This window comes from Pipistrellus hanaki, assembly GCF_964339955.1.
Source record: "Pipistrellus hanaki genome assembly, chromosome: 7".
In the NCBI taxonomy this organism is placed as follows: Eukaryota; Metazoa; Chordata; class Mammalia; order Chiroptera; family Vespertilionidae; genus Pipistrellus; species Pipistrellus hanaki.
Genome location: NC_140509.1, coordinates 71,499,894 through 71,516,150, shown reverse-complemented (window position 1 = coordinate 71,516,150; position 16,257 = coordinate 71,499,894). Strand labels below are relative to the sequence as shown.

The following is a 16,257-nucleotide window of genomic DNA, read 5'->3' as shown; positions in this document are numbered from 1 at the left end:
CAACGAAGGGAAAGGAAATGCCCCACCCTCCCACCCCACCCCTCACTCCATATGTGCTAAGGAATAAAGTCAGTGGATGTACTTAGATCAGTGTTTTTCAACCTTTTTTGGGCAAAGGCACACTTGTTTCATGAAAAAAATCACGAGGCACACCACCATTAGAAAATGTTAAAAAATTTAACTCTGTGCCTATATTGACTATATATAAAGTAATTCTCTTGAATAGGAATCAAATAAACACAAAGAAAGTATTTTATAATTACTTTATTATGAAATATTAAGTAAACAAAATAATGAAAAATTATAAAATTCTTGTCTTGTCTGCACCTACGGCACACCAGGCAACATCTCGTGGCACACTAGTGTGCAGCGGAACAGCGGTTGAAAAACGCTGGTTTAGATGTTTATTTGCTTACCTGTTCTACAGCCCTTGATAATACTGACCAGATATGTCCTTGCAACATTGCCAGTCCCCTGCTTTCAACTACTTTCCCTCTTCACTTCCATAACATTATAGTATCCAGGTTTCTCTCTGTTCTCTCTGGAGCCTCAGTAACCTTCTAGCTCCACTTTCCATACTTGTTTCCCTTAAGTTTTGGGAACCCAAGGGTTTTCTTCTAGGCCTTCCCTTTGCCTACTGATCGACTGACTTTAATCACCAATATGTGCTGTTAACTTATCATTCTGAATCTATAGCCCAGAATGCTTTCCTAAAAGTAAACTGTAAAACGGCAACCTGCTAAATACCTCTACCCCATAATTCTCTGGTTTTTATTGTGACTCCTCTTTTTTTGTCTCTAGGCAACAGGTCCTGAGGGTTCATTAAAGGAAGGTGCCAAAGGCTCTCTTCAGAAAAGCTTTGGGATTCTAAATGAAGCCAAGAAATTAGCAAATGATGTAAAAGGTGAGTGACCCCTTTTTATTCTTATTTCCAGGTCAACTATAGTTGCAATTGGTAAAACATTTTGTCACGTGATCGGAAAAGTGCAATAGTTTCAGCATGTTTTTTATAATTATTTTATTGCTTGGGTTTAATGTAAGTAATCTTTCTTACCAGTTTTATAGTATTCAGTCTTTACTTTCATTTTGCATTGGATAATATTTCATCATTTTAAACCTAATTTTTATAGTATCCTTTCACCAAATCTAAAGTTCAGTAACTTTTAAATAAATGTATGATAAAATGTTAACCACACAAAACTCCACTTTCTTCTGCCTTCAGAGGGATAATCACAAAGGAATGAATCAGGAAGATAGCACAAATGTCCTTGTGAAACTGTCAAGTTTGTTAGTAGGTCAGATTTCTGAAAAACTTGTACACCTTTTAAATATATTTTATGTATTTATTTCTAATTCAAGGATCAAAATGAATAAAATATCTATGCTGATGTAGTATGGGTTTTCCATTTAAAATATGTTATTCAATTTAGCTGCTCTCTAATTAAGCTATTATATTTATTATTTCCTTCAAATATCTCTTGTTTCTCATTTAAATTGCCTTCTCTTTCTCTCTCCAGTCTCAGTTTGCTATTTTCTGGCTTGTATCCAGATTCCCAACCTTCCTGAAATATCCATGCTCCTTCCAAAACATGCTACCACTTCAAACCTTCTTTTTTCACAGCATTCACCCTTCCCTCTGGGATGCCCCATCATCCCTCTTTCTTTTCATCTCACTCTACCAGACCTGACACCCGATGTGAATTGCATGCCTCTTATGAGTGCATGCCTTTCTCATAGACTTTTCAAACCACTGTAGCCATGGGCTTCAATTTCATCTTTTTGAGGACAAACACAATATTTGTTTTCTAACTTTGTATATCTAGTGAATAATATTGCAATTACTGCTCAAATCATAAAATAAACATTTTTAAATAATTCTTTACCAACCTTAGAAAGAGAAGATGCTTTATAATCCTATATATTATAATAAAAGGACAGCAACTGTAATGGCATAATGACTGGAACTGATTGACCAGTCACTATGAGGTGCATTGACCACCTCTTAGTCCCTCCCCCTGGCCTATGGGCTCCTATTGCTCCGGATGGTGAATGGGGAACCACGGGGAACCAGAGAGGGCTGGGAACTGGCAAGCTGGTGGAATGGCCTCTTGGTCCCTCCCCTGGCCTCCAGGCTCTGATCATCTGTCCGACAAATGGAGGACCAGGCTGGATGATGTCAGCTGGGCAGAACTGGGAACTGGTGGATGTGCAGAAGAAGGCCCTGATCACAGGCTAGGCCTAGGGACCCTACCCATGCACAATTTCATGCGCCAGGCCTCTAGTCACTTATATTTGTCATGCTTTCAACTAATAGTCTGTCGTCTCCAATAAAAGTTGGTATGGAATGACACATTTTATCTCCTATATAGATGGTACTTTGATAGTAAAGTGCTTTTGACTGTGTATCATGGGTGAAATAAGACTCCATATATACATAATTCTAGTCAGGAGATTGCCCCTATAACTAAAAGATTCAAGACCTGTTTTCTATTGGACAAACTAAGTTGATCTCATTAATTTGGGGTCACTATTTGCTATCCAATACTCTTACTGGAGTTGGAACTAGGGTGAGGTGAGCAAGGTGAGTGATGTGAGCACAGAGTCAGATCCTGTTTTTATTTCAAATTTTAATGTTTTGTTCATTATGGATATTTTTATTAATTTTTATTTTTAAAATATTGTATTAAAATAGTTATATCTTGAATATAGAATTTTTTGTGCTCCTTTACATTTCATATCTGAGGTTAATGCCTCAGTCACCTCAACCTCCTCCCAGCCTTGCCCTTGCCTCTACTTCCCCATAAACTGGTATAAAAATTAAAAAATAAATTCAATTTTAGGGATTTTTTTCATGGGAAAAAAAATCTAAGGGTAGGCATTGCAGAACAAGTAAGGAGAAATGTTCATTAGTTTAAATGTCTATTTTTGTACTTCAGGTAGTACATTATTTAAAGTAATGAAATCCACAAACTACTCAAGTAATAATTCCCCCGAAACCCAAGCCAGGGCTCTGATGAAGATGGGAATGTTTTCTTGCTACATTATGACATTCCTCTGATTTGTGGCCAATTACACAAGTTATAAAATGGCTGTTAATCAGGGAAATGCCATATATTACCACCAGGAACTGCTGAAATAGGCCCTACAGAGCAAAACTCTTGACAGCAGCTATTAAAATAGAGATTTAGTAATTTCTCTTTCTATGGTGCCTGGAGTTAGAAGGAATAAAAATTGTGAGGGCAGTATAGCCTCCATATTTCTAATGTGTTACTTGGTTCAATTCAGTAAAATCCAGTGAGTCTGTAAGCTTCAGTCATGAATGACTTAGTGCTGCTCTCTGCCATTTTTATGCTGTCCTTGCCTTGAGGGAATCTGGACTTGCCAGGAGCAATTTGTTTGGCTCTTTAGCTTTTGAATATACATTTGTTAAAAGCAAGTTTGCCCTTGTGCACATTTCAGATTTGAAGCCAGCCTACATGGCACTGACTGAATGTCTATTGGAGACAGAAATAGTTTTGTTGATGGATATGAGGCTTGGTTCAAATAGATGATTGAAAGAGTGCAAAGATAAATTAATACCGTTAGGTGAATTAATAATAATTTTTGGATTGACAAGAGACTTTTATTAATAAAGTAGCCAGTTGAGATTCTCATGCAGTGTGCACAGGATAAGAAATGAAGTTGAGGATGGTATATTACAAGTCTGAGAATACTATAATTTTATAATTATATATCTTATTGCTTGTAAAGTAACTTTTCAATTTTATTTACTTCTCAGTTTATCCCTAATTTTTGTCTTTGCCAAAATTAAGTTAAATTATTTAGTTACTTAGGAGCAGATAACATGTCTCTGAAATGGAAGATACTCACATGAAATAAAAGGATCAATTCCCAAGCCCAAGAATATTGAATCAGTGGATTGCATGGCATGTGGTGCTGTTTAACATAGAACAGTGCCACAATTATTCCAAACATTAATTTCTATCCAGCTAGTCAGTACTTTCCGATTATACTGTGTCTTCCAAACACTCAGTCACTCAGTCAGACAATTATATCAGAAAGGTTATACATGAACATACATAATAAAGTAGGCCTGGCCCATGTGGCTTAGTGGTTGAGCACCAGCCCAGAAACCAAGAGGCCATTGGTTTAATTATGGTCAGCACACATGTCTGGGTTGCAGGCTCAGTCCTCAGTAGGGGATGTTTCTCTCTCATTGATGTTTCTATCTCTCTATCCTTCTCCTTTCCTCCTCTAAGAAACAATAAAAATGTAGATTTAAAAATGAATATAATACACATTCAATTACTAACATGTTAAATTTCTATGTTATTATTTTAGATTAGAAAGAGATTAAACAGAAATATAGGAACATAAAAATGCAGTGATGTTAAACCAAAATATGATACAGTGGTTAGATTTTGTCCAAAACATTCTCTTACTATTACAGGTACCTCCTTTTAAATTCACATCTGCCAGAATCAGCCTTTCCATAGGAAGGATGTGAAAGACAAACATAACTGCCCCATTGATTAAAAAACAAAACTAAATAATTTTGAGCCATATGGGTTGAAATCAAGCCTGGATCCTCGAGCTTACCACAGTCTGGGTACAAAGCAATCTTCTCCTGTAGAAATTGATGATTCCTGATACAGAGAGGCATTCACGTTTGGAGGGTGAATAGAAAAAATCAAGGAAATAAAAACACTTTGGTCTCTTTTTAGTAGTGAAAATGAAAGGTGGCAAAATAATGGCCAACAGGGGAGCTATTGGAACCAAAGGGTAATGGTCTTGCTTAAAGGTGTGCAAATTCAATTTCTTTACGAGTGCCTTGCCGGCCAAAACCAAGCAGGCCTGCAGGCCCTCCGTCAGGCTGCAGGGCTTGGAACTACATGCAGCTTTGATGTCTGGTCATTTAGGTTTGTCATTCCACGGGCTGAAGAGAGGACTCCCCTCTCTCCTAATAACTTAAGTCTTGGAAGATCCTGCCACCAGACAAGTGCCCCTTCCTCCTCTCCTCAGGCTTCCTACTAGGACCCTCCAGTGTGGGGAAGAGCATATTCAGCTGCAGCTAAATAGCTATCAGAGGGCCTATCAGGCTCTGTGCCCATGTGGAACAAGATGTAATTTGGCACTTTTGGGTCAGAGCAGGGTTTCTCAGTAACATGCCTCTGTATAAACACAGGTTCCATCAACAGAGGTCCCCATGCATGATCAGGGAAAAAAGAGGCAGTCAAAGATAGGACACATCCCAAACTCGTGACAGTGACTGGGGAAAGGGAAGCATGGGAATAACATTATAAGAGAGGGCTAGAAGTACAAAATAATGGAAATACTGGGGGTAGCAACCTCAGGAAACCTATTGGCAGGAGTCCAGGCACAGGGATGCCAGCTTTACTGCATGCACAGCTGCTCTTGCTTCTGCTCAGGCCTCCAGAGCCTGTGCTGGGCCTTAGGGTTGACATAGAGAGCAGGATCTTTAGACATGTCAATATTAAGATGACAAAGGATTATAGAAGTAGATGAAAAATTATAGTAAAGTGACTTGAGGGAAATTGTACCTCTTTTATGTTCTTAAGATATCCAAAGATAAAAAGATAATGTAATGGAACATAATAAAATTAATACGTTATAAAGAGTAATCATAGTATATAATTAATAAAATTGGCTGTTTCCAGTATATAAAAAAATTATGTAAGTCAAAGGAATAGTAACATTTGGAATAAATTGCATGTATTTAAGTGGAGCCAATGCTTTAGCCCAGATTCATCTGGCTCCAAAGTTTATTCTTTTAACCACTACTGAACAATAAAGATGGATTTCTGCCATAGTCCAGAAGGTGACACATTAACCTTCATAGCCCTAACAAATGTTTGATAAATGAATGAATAAGTAGATGAATACCTGAGAGTAGAAGGACTCACTCACTACCAGGAAGGTCAAAATCAAGGTTTCTATATGACCTTATTGAGATTGGTCCCTTGCCTATTCCAGACTGTTTGCATCAGAACTACAAATACTATCACAGCAGAGTTTAACCTATTTTCTAATTCAGAAAGAGCCTCTAGAATAAAAGATGAAGCACATTTGTAGGAAACAGGAGTTATGTGTATTAATTAAATTTTGTTTTACAATGCATTCCTAAAGACAGGATATCTCTTCAATTTTTGATGAAGGAGCAAATAAGAAGTGATAATGAGTGGTAGTTCATAATAAGACAAATGTCATGGGAATGAAAAAATTCATTGCAAAATGTTATCTAGATGGCAATTTGAACAGGTGATTATATTTAACCAGAAGCTTTCAAAATTAATAGCAGGTCTACAAATTTCACCCTTGTAAATGAAGCATTCTTTCAAAGTATTTATGCCCTGTTCATATTAAGAAAAAAATAAAATTTGCATTTGAGGAACTTAGCTAGATGATTTTAATAGTCAAATAAATTATTTTCATTAAATCTGAAAATGTCATTCTTGTATTTAGTTGAAAATGAGGGCTATATGCATATGTTTAGAGAATATAAAAGGGAAATAAACAAAATTAACTCTGGTTCTTCTTAAATGAAGAAGACAGTGGATTATAAATAACATTATTGAGAACTGGCAAACACACCAGAGCAATTATCAAATCAATGTAAATTATCGAACCAATATAAGTTATTTTGTTTCTGTTTACTAACTAACTGCCTGTGATAAATCCAATACTTTCTCAAACATCAGTCACCTGAAGGAAGGTGTTATTTTCTTCTTGTGCAGGTAAAAAGTAAGGGAGAGAAGGTAGTTGAATGCACCTTTTCCAAGTCTGCAACCTATAATGATTTCATGGCACACACTGCCTTTTCTAAAGGCTAGAATTTTGGAAAAGAAGACATTAGTAAGGACCAAAGAACTTACTTATAACAGCTTTATTTTGAGAAATATATGGCGTAGTTCAATGTTACTAGTTCTAATTTAACTAAACTCTAATTCAGATTTAGCACAGTGTCTGAAACATGGAAAACATGAGTGAATACATATTATAAATGGAAGCAACTTCCCACTCTATCTACTGAATTGCATTCTAAATATGTTTATCTAGTGCCATGTCAGAGATCCTGCAACAAAGGGAAATGATATTGTCAAGCATGTCCACTGTCCACCCTTGCTGCCCAGTTTTCCCCCTCACTTGATGGGCTTTGTCTTTGTCAAACCCAGTGCTCCATGTTGGTCTTCCAATGTGTGAGGGCAGGATGAGAAAGGGAGAGCCAAAGCTGAAGAAGTGAGTGTATGTATTCTCTGAGGTTTGGTGGTGTGATACCTGCAGCGAAGATAAAGAGAATAATATGGCTACAGCTAATGGGCATGAGAGCTGAGGAAATAAGGAGAAGAAACCCTACAAAATGTCAATGGATTATAAATCAGATCCTTTTCTTGTTCTCTATAAATGCAAGTAAAGCATTGGGTTAGATTCTCTTTCAACTCTCAGTAATTCTGTTTCTTTGGCTATGTTACAATCCAAACTGGACCTCATGTATTTTTCCTTACATCTTGGTTATAGCTACACTCTACCTCATCTATCTTTTCATTTAAGCCAAACTGAGTGCTTACTTTTTAGGTTTTCATTACTATAGTTTTACTAGTTTTCCTTTTTAAAATCTGAAGTTCTCTATACACAACTTATACTCACCTATTTCTATTGAAAAAAACTATTAAAGTGTTTAGACATGGCTTGATAAACTAGAAATTACTTTGAAAAATATGATCAGAATGTAAGAAAGGATAGATTAAGAAGGAATCAAAGTTAAATAGCTAAAACATAGAAATCAGGCAGGTCAAAATATTCACATTTTTACTTTTTAAAAACAATATATTGTTGTTGATTTTAGAAAGGAAGGGAGAGGGAGGGAGAGAGATAGAAACATCAATGATGAGGATCAGCTGCCTCCTGCACACCCCACATTGAGGATTGAGCCCACAATCTGAGTATGTGCCTTGACCAGGAATTAAACCATGACCTCCTGGTCCATAGGTAGATGCTCACCACTAAACCATGCCAGCCAAGCTTACATTTTGGCTTTTTAGTACAGAAAACAAAGGATCAAAATTACTGTTTTGGTACTTGAAGGGCAGCAGTAACATTGTTCTTCAGACCAGTCTTTCTTCTGAATAATTGGCATGATGGCCCCGCCAGTATTGGCTATCAGTATGCATAAAATGATATAAACCAAGTAATGCCCTTTATTTATTTACTAGAGACCCGGTGCACAAAAACCGTGCATGGGTGGGGGGGTTAGATGAGGGGGAGCAGTCCCCTCAGCCCAGCCTGCACCCTCTCAAATCTGGGACCCCTAAGGGGATGTTCAACTGCTGGTTAGGCTCAATCCCTGGCAGTCAAACATCCCTCTCACAATCCAGGACCACTAGCTCCTAACTGCTCACTTGCCTGCCTGCTGATCACCCCCAACTGCTCCCCTCTGCCTCTGCTGGCCTGGTCGCCCCTTACTGTCCCCTGCCTGCCTGGTCACCCCATGCAGCCTGCTGTTATTCATTTGGTTATCCCCTCACTAACCCCTCTACCAGCCTTGTTGCCCCACACAGCCTGCTGTTTGATCATTACTGTTACTGTGATTGTGTCCCAGACAATTTGCATATTCCTCTATTATTAGTATAGATTTTTAATATTTTTCTTTATTGATTAAGGTATTACATATGCGTCCTTATCCCCCCATTAATCCCCACACTCCTCCCCACTCATGCCCTCACCCCCCTGGTGTCTGTGTCCATTGGTATTAATGTTTTTTCACTCTACACAAATATCTTTCCTGCCAGAATATTTTGAATGCTTCATTATTTTTTTTAAATCCAATACAATCAAGAAGCTAAGGAATGAAATTTGTATCATTCCATTTCCTTAATTGACAAAGACTTTTCAAGCGAATATCAAAAGAGCAGTCCTTTAACTATTTTCAATAAATTCATATAGATATCACAGTTATTAGACTGGCTTAATTTCTGAAAGTATACTTGTAATAACCTATCCAAAGATTTCATTTCAGTACAATGAAAATAACAGGTGTTTAAAAAGATGAATTGTGATTAACATAGGAGAAAATCAAAGTATATTTGGAAGAACTACCATTAAAAATAATATCTGAGTGACTGAAATAGATATACTGATATTTTTAGAGCCATGCTTTGCTGGAATGTTTTATGCTTTGTTTTTCAGTGAGGTCAGGTCTTTGGCTGAGAGCTGAAAAGTTGATGCATTAAACAATATCATGTGCCTGTATTACTCTAGGATAACAGTGGTTTAATCTATCTGTCTGCAAAACTCTTATATGAAATGAAGTGGATCATTAATTAAGGACTTCAGAATTCTTTCACACCCAGAACACTGATGGTTAAGAGTCCTCTATCTTCCTTTCCCTTCCCTATTCTTCCCAGATGAAAGCCAATAAATGAAGATTGTTCTCAGGGTGCCAGAGGCCTGCTCAGCCCCTCTAAGAACTCAAGAAAATTTAGCCAGCACATTCAAGTATAAAATAAAAGGTTTTAGTACACTGCCCTTCACACCACCATTAACTCCCTACTTGTTCAGTTCCTAGTTCCTGTCTGTTATAAGTCAGGCTCTCTGATACATTCTTCTCCACCACCCTGCCTTGCTTCTTTTCATATTAAGGACTTAAGATTCTTTCTTTCTTTCTTTCATATAAGCACCTACTCATCTGATTTTTTCTAAAGACTGCAATATATACCATTGCATGGATATGCCATGTTGATATAAAAAAATCCCCTAATACTGAGCTTATTTGCTATTATAAATAAAGATCTTAGGAATATCCTGGAAGATATACATTGATATACTTTCACAAGTATATTTGTAGGGTAAATTTCTGGCAGTAGAATTGCTGAGCCAAATACATGTCTATTTAAAATTCTCATAAACTATTAAATTGCTCTTCAAAAAAATGGCATCGATTTGCACTTCTACCAACACTTTTGTGAATACTTGGTATTATCAGACATTTAACCTTGACCAACCTGATAGATGAGAAATGATGTCTCACTGTTCTTTCACTTTACAGTTCTTTAGTTTTGATAATGTTGAGTGCTTTGTTTTAATTTGGCGGTTGGTTATTCTTATTTATTTTATTATGAACTATGATTTCTATATTTTGCTCATTATATTTAAAAATGTGGAACATTTTGCACATAGGCATTGCTAATCCTCTCTGAATTATTCCAATTGGCTTATTCCAAGGCAATTTGTAAAGTAGGATTTTTTTTCTATTAAAAAAATATGACAATTTAACAGAATTTCACAAGAAGATGTTTCTCCATTCTTTTGATTTATATTGGTTTCAAATAAATACTAATAAATGATGTGTACTGAAATTGGGATATTCTGCTTAATCATCCTATCTATTTGAGAGTTTTTAAAAGCTAATCCAATGTTCCATTTTGGCAATATTTTTTTAAGTAACATTAATGGGAGTGATGTCGAGAAGACATCATTACAGATAGAGATTGACTTTTTCAAGTTTTTCTCTATAGAAAATTATCAAATTGAGTCAGATACCAAGAAGAAGACATAATTGTTGAACATGTGGAAGTATCAAATGGTCATATAAACACATTTTATATTATGCTCTGAAATACATATATTTATGGTTAGATACCAATAAAGTAAATTAATTAAATCAACTGTCTTTCTTTTTATAAACTTTGTATTACAATAACCTGAAATTGTAGGTCCAGATATAAACTCAGATGATTAAAATTGTTTTATCCTTGCTTTTTGTTTTGCTCTCGGTTCACAGAAAATGATGACGATTTAAATGGCTTGCAAACCAGATTAGAAAATGCTGATGTTAGAAATGGAGATCTCCGGAGAGCTCTGAATGACACTTTGGCAAAGTTATCAGCAATTCCAAATGGTAAGCTTTCAAGACACTTCAAATTGATGCAGTTGTTCTGAACTCTTAAAAACATTCTATTTTTTACACTTTTCCCAATATTACACTTCTGTTATAATACCCGCCAGGGCCCTCTATGCTGTCTCCAAGGGTAAGAGCTCCTTCTTTATTGTAGCTGCACTGTATTTCCATGGTCTAAATGTACCATAGTTTTTTATCCCCTTATCTACTGATGGGAAACTTAGGCTGTTTCCAAATTTTAGCTATGGTAAATAATACTCCTATAAATATAGGGGTACATATATTCTTTTTGATTGGTGTTTCAGGATCCTTAGGATATATTCCTAGAAGTGAGATCACTGGATTAGGTGGAAGTTCCATTTTTAATTTTTTGAGGAAACTCCATGCTGTTTTGTACAGTAGTTGTACCAGACTGCATTCCCACTAGCATTATTATACCCATTTTACAGATGACAGGTTGAGAGGTAGGATACTGGCAGTCACTGTTAAAAGTGACATACCTGAAATTTGAACCCCACAGTTTAACTTCAGAGCTTGTGGTCTTAAAGTACTAGTAAATATACACTAGTAAGTGTCTAAGTCTGCAGTATATTTTTATACAAATAGGATCAAGAAAACAAATGAATATATTTATACAGTGCTATTTGTACAGTGCAGAAAATACTAAAAATAATTACTTTTACTTTTTTAACATGAAAAACATCTGAAGTAACACTCTAGATTTTCATATCACCTCTTTGGTAGTAAGGATGTACATAGAAAATATCTATGGGTGAAAACAAATGTAAAAACTATGAACACATAGTCTTATATGCCTGAAAAAATATGTGATCCACCTATACACTTAAACAAAAATACATTGATCCCCCCCCTTCCCTTTGAATGTGCAGATTAAATTTTAAGCCTACTTTTTATGAAGCTTTAAGACAGGTGGATAAGTTGTTTTTTTTTTTCTCTTTAATATGTTTAACAGCAAGCCACAATATACCCTTCTACAGTGAACATTTGGAATAAGTACTTTGCTCCCCTAAGAACCAATCAAGTATTCATAGCAAATTCAAGGTCCCTGAGAAAATTTCATTGGGCCAAAATTTTATTTTGCTACAACTGAATGAGACAAAAAGTCAGCCTTCCTCTTCCTCGGTGTGTTCCCGAGGTCTGCCCGCAGAGACCTCGCTTTGACAAGCACGGACTAAACCCCTAACTCCCAGGGGTCCTCAAACTTTTTAAAGTGGGGGCCAGATCACGGTCCCTCAGAGAGCTGGAGGGCCGGACTATATGAATTACTAATCCCTACTGTAACACCTCGGCTGCGCTCACTGCCCAAAAAACCTGGCGGGCAGGATCAGACTCCCCTGGGGGCTGCATGTGGCCTGCGGGCCGTAGTTTGAAGACCCCTGCTCCAGACCCTTTGTTTTGTCTCTCAAACGCTCTTCTGCTGACAGACACAGCTGCTAAACTGCAAGCCGTTAAGAACAAGGCGAAACAAGCCAACGACACAGCCAAAGATGTGCTGGCCCAGATCAAAGATATCCACCAGGACCTGGATGGCCTGAAAAAAAGTTACAATCAACTAGCAGACAGCGTAGCCAAAACAAATGCTGTGGTAAAAGATCCTTCGAAAAACAGTAAGATCCCCCTTTTTCATTTCGATTACTATGTCATTTGATTATGTCATTTATTTCTTCACACTGAAAGAGTACTGTCGTTAGACCTGGAGAAGACCCTCGTGGTGATGGAGTCTGGCTTCCTCTCTCCAAAGACGGGGCTCAGGAGCTGAGTGTTCTGCAGCTCAGAGCTAGAATCCAAGCCTCCCCACTTTACATCAGGGCTTCTTCCCTCCCAAGTGTATCCAATGGAAAGGAAATTAGGAAATCCCAAAGTCTGGATGGTATTTGGCATTGGGATTCCAAATACTTTTTAATCCACTGTAACTGAAAACGCATTTGAGGAAAGTAATATCCTCAAAGCTGGTGAGGTTCCATGGAGCACAGAGGTCAAGGAGCATTTTAGCAGGAATGTGACATTAAAATGGCATCACCCTGAGATACTTTCACATTCAAAAATATGCATGTTTTATTATTCAGATTTTTTCAGTTATTTTACATTTTGAGGAAATTAAAGCACTTACCTAATTTACAAGAATATGTCTTCACATCTTTTGTATATTGCATCAAATTATAGTTAGTTAATAGGGATTTACTGAGAAATGTGGAGGAGCTTAATATACCAGTAATGGTAATTTAACTGATTAAGTGTAGTCAATAAACATTAGGATATATATATAGGATAATTTTCTTTCCATTCTGTAAAGTGATAAAATATCATCATCATATGTGATACTTGATTTTTTTGGACTTGTTACCCTCAAGAGAGTATCCCTCTTTATATACCAACATTTGCATTGGTATCAAAATATTTGTAGAGTACAATTACATAAACCCTGTTATTGACATCATATGCTATGTAAGTCAGAGCCTGCTTTTTCACACCACAGCCTTGAGTCAATGCTAATGATGCTGTGAAATAGTAGGTACTTCAGGCATGACTCCTTCATAAGCAGAGAAGGGTGCAAACATATAACATGAACTTCAGAGCGAGGGAAAAGTATCTATTCCTCGCCATTTCTTCAAGAAAGGAAATAAATGAGATACACTGGTTTTGTTCATGTATTCTTATGTAAGCCCATGTAGAGCTCCTCCCTGGACTTCAAGTCTCCACCTGAATTAACGGTTCAGATGCCTCCTAAGTCACATTTAAAAAAATGAATGAACTTAAGTTTTAAAGTAAATAGAATTCTCTTTTACTTATTTTATAATTTAAGATGTCATTTCATCCAATTTCAGATTGATTCTCAGATGATAGCAGCCTTTTCATAATATTTATCTCTAATTTTTTTCATATATTTTATTGATATTTTACAGAGAGGAAGAGAGAGGGATAGAGAGTTAGAAACATCGATGAGAAAGAATCATAGATCAGCTGCCTCTTGCACACCCCCTAATGGGGATGTGCCTGCAACCAAGGTACATGCCCTTGACTGGAATCAAACCTGGGACCTTTCAGTCCACAGGCTGATGCTCTATCCACTGAGTCAAACAGGTTTTGGCTATCTCTAATTTTTTATCCTATCCTCTATCAAGATAGTTATCTGTAACATTAATTCAAATGGGCCTGTTTTCTTTTAGAACATTATAATAAAATTTCTCTTAACATGAATAGTGGCCTCTAAGTGATATGTTTTTGTGTACTTTTACTTGATAACACTAGTTTGACTTAAAATGGGGTACATTTGTAATTAGTACCTGTTGTGAAAAGTAACCTTTTGTGATAGCTATTGGTTTATAATATGGATAAAAAATATTTCCTCGTGAATTTTCTAATTCTTTTTGTTTTACTTCCATATGAAATCACCTGCAGAAATCAGTATGTATATGTTTACTTACTTATCATTTAATAACTTTTATGTTTAACTGCCTATTGCAAAAATCTTCAGCTTTGCATGTTACCATGTTTAGGTGTTGCTTCAAACATTGTATAGCTGTTCTTTCCAGTGTCACAGTATTCATGTGAGATATGTAAAGGGAACCTTTCCAAAAAGTCAGTATGTGAATGCATTTGATGTACTTCTAGAGAAGTTTATTTAGAGAAGCACATAATAAAATAAAATGAAATCTTAACAACTAAGCAACCACAAGAATATAAAAATACTCTCCTTAAACATCCTCTGGTTTAAATCTAAAACCAAAAATAAAACTGCAGAATACAAAATAATAATAATAAAATCCAACATATCATAACCTGAGAAGGCTTTCCTCAGTGGAAAAATGAGTGCAATTTATTAAAAAAAGCACTGAAACGAACAATTTAGACAATTCTATAAGTAAAACAAAATAAACTAACTGAAAGAAAGAAGATGAAAAAACATTAATGAATTAGAGGACAGAAACATAGTGGACGTGGTCAATCTGGGAGGTGGATCTTTAGGAATATAAAGGTAAAATGTTTTAGATGCATGGCAGGTTTAATTTAAAAAACAAACACACAAATAGGCAAAGTTCTCTAGGAGACATACCTAACTAGATAAGAGAGAAAATTTAATACATACGAGGATACTTGGCAAAACTCGATGCTTATAAATTTTAAAGCTTAAAACACATTGTCATCAAAATCTATCTTAGGATCTTATTTTTAAATCTAAAGCTAAATAATTGTAGAAGAAATAAGTTTTCAAAAACTACTGCAGACTCAATATCACAGACGATTTAATTTTAAACCTTCAAGAAGATCATTTCCATTTGATTTAATCTGCTTCAGAAGATAGAGAAGAAAAAAGGGAGGGCGCTGGGGAACCTGCAGACCCATTTTGAAACATTTGATAGAAACTTCAAAAAGCATTAGAAGAAAATGATCCATTAATTACCTAAACCTAAGCCTTTGCTTAACCCCTTTTTTCTCTTTCTTATGAATTTACTCTAAAGCATTTTTTCGTAAATTCTAGAACAATTTGAAGTAGTATTATAGAATTAAAGAAAGGAAAAATGGACAAATGCTTTATTAAAAATTACAAGATGAAGGGTAACTGTGCTTATGTTGAATTATCTAAAAATTTATGTAACAAAGGCTTTGATCCCAATAACCTACATCAGGAAGACAATATTCAGTTCATGATCTAGCAACTCTATTGAATAATGTTAATAAGAAACCTATGTTGTTTTAAATATCACTAACAATGTAACTCATAGTTATGGCTAGGAGTTCAAAATACTTAGTTTAAACCTAGTTTCAAAACAATAATTTCCTTCCTTTTGAGCACATTTGATTAATTTCTGAGGATTTGTTCCCAGTGGTGCAGTGTCAGCCAGAGAGCAGATCATTCATAGTTGAGCAGAGCATATAGCCTTGGACTTTACGCACTTTCACTTTTTCATCAAGGTCCCCATGACAGAAAACAGAACAGCACCTGCTCCATCAAATAATAAACTATACATTTTGGATAAGACTGCCAGCATCCTTCAGATAGAATAATTGGTTTTCCATGTGTCATTTGCCCTCCTTTTGAAAAGCACATGCTGGATGTCTATGGATCAGTGAAAAAACACCTTCAGTTATTTGAGGGTTATATCCCTTTTGAAATTGGGACCATCCAACCTTTTTTTTTTTTTTAACCTACAACAATTGCAGTTTAATATTGTTCAGTGTAAAAGAGAGAGCAGGATAATCAACTGTTCTTCAAAATGAAAATGAACTGCAGCATGATTTAATTAAACTCTAAAATAGGCCTTTAGTCTAAGGGTTGTTCAACGTTGAAGGGTTTCCAGAAGACATTTAATAGCTTCTCT

The 16,257-nt window shown here is 36.0% G+C and overlaps 1 protein-coding gene across 2 annotated transcripts in view; it reads left to right on the top strand.

Moving 5' to 3' along the window:
* Positions 1–16,257, top strand: part of LAMA2 (laminin subunit alpha 2) — a 447,053-nt gene that overhangs the window by 363,473 nt on the left and 67,323 nt on the right. For both annotated transcript variants that reach the window (XM_084889596.1, XM_084889597.1), the window contains 3 exons: positions 802–904; positions 10,799–10,915; positions 12,361–12,543. In XM_084889596.1, coding sequence (XP_084745722.1) covers positions 802–904; positions 10,799–10,915; positions 12,361–12,543 — 403 coding nt within the window. The remainder of the gene's footprint in view (positions 1–801; positions 905–10,798; positions 10,916–12,360; positions 12,544–16,257) is intronic.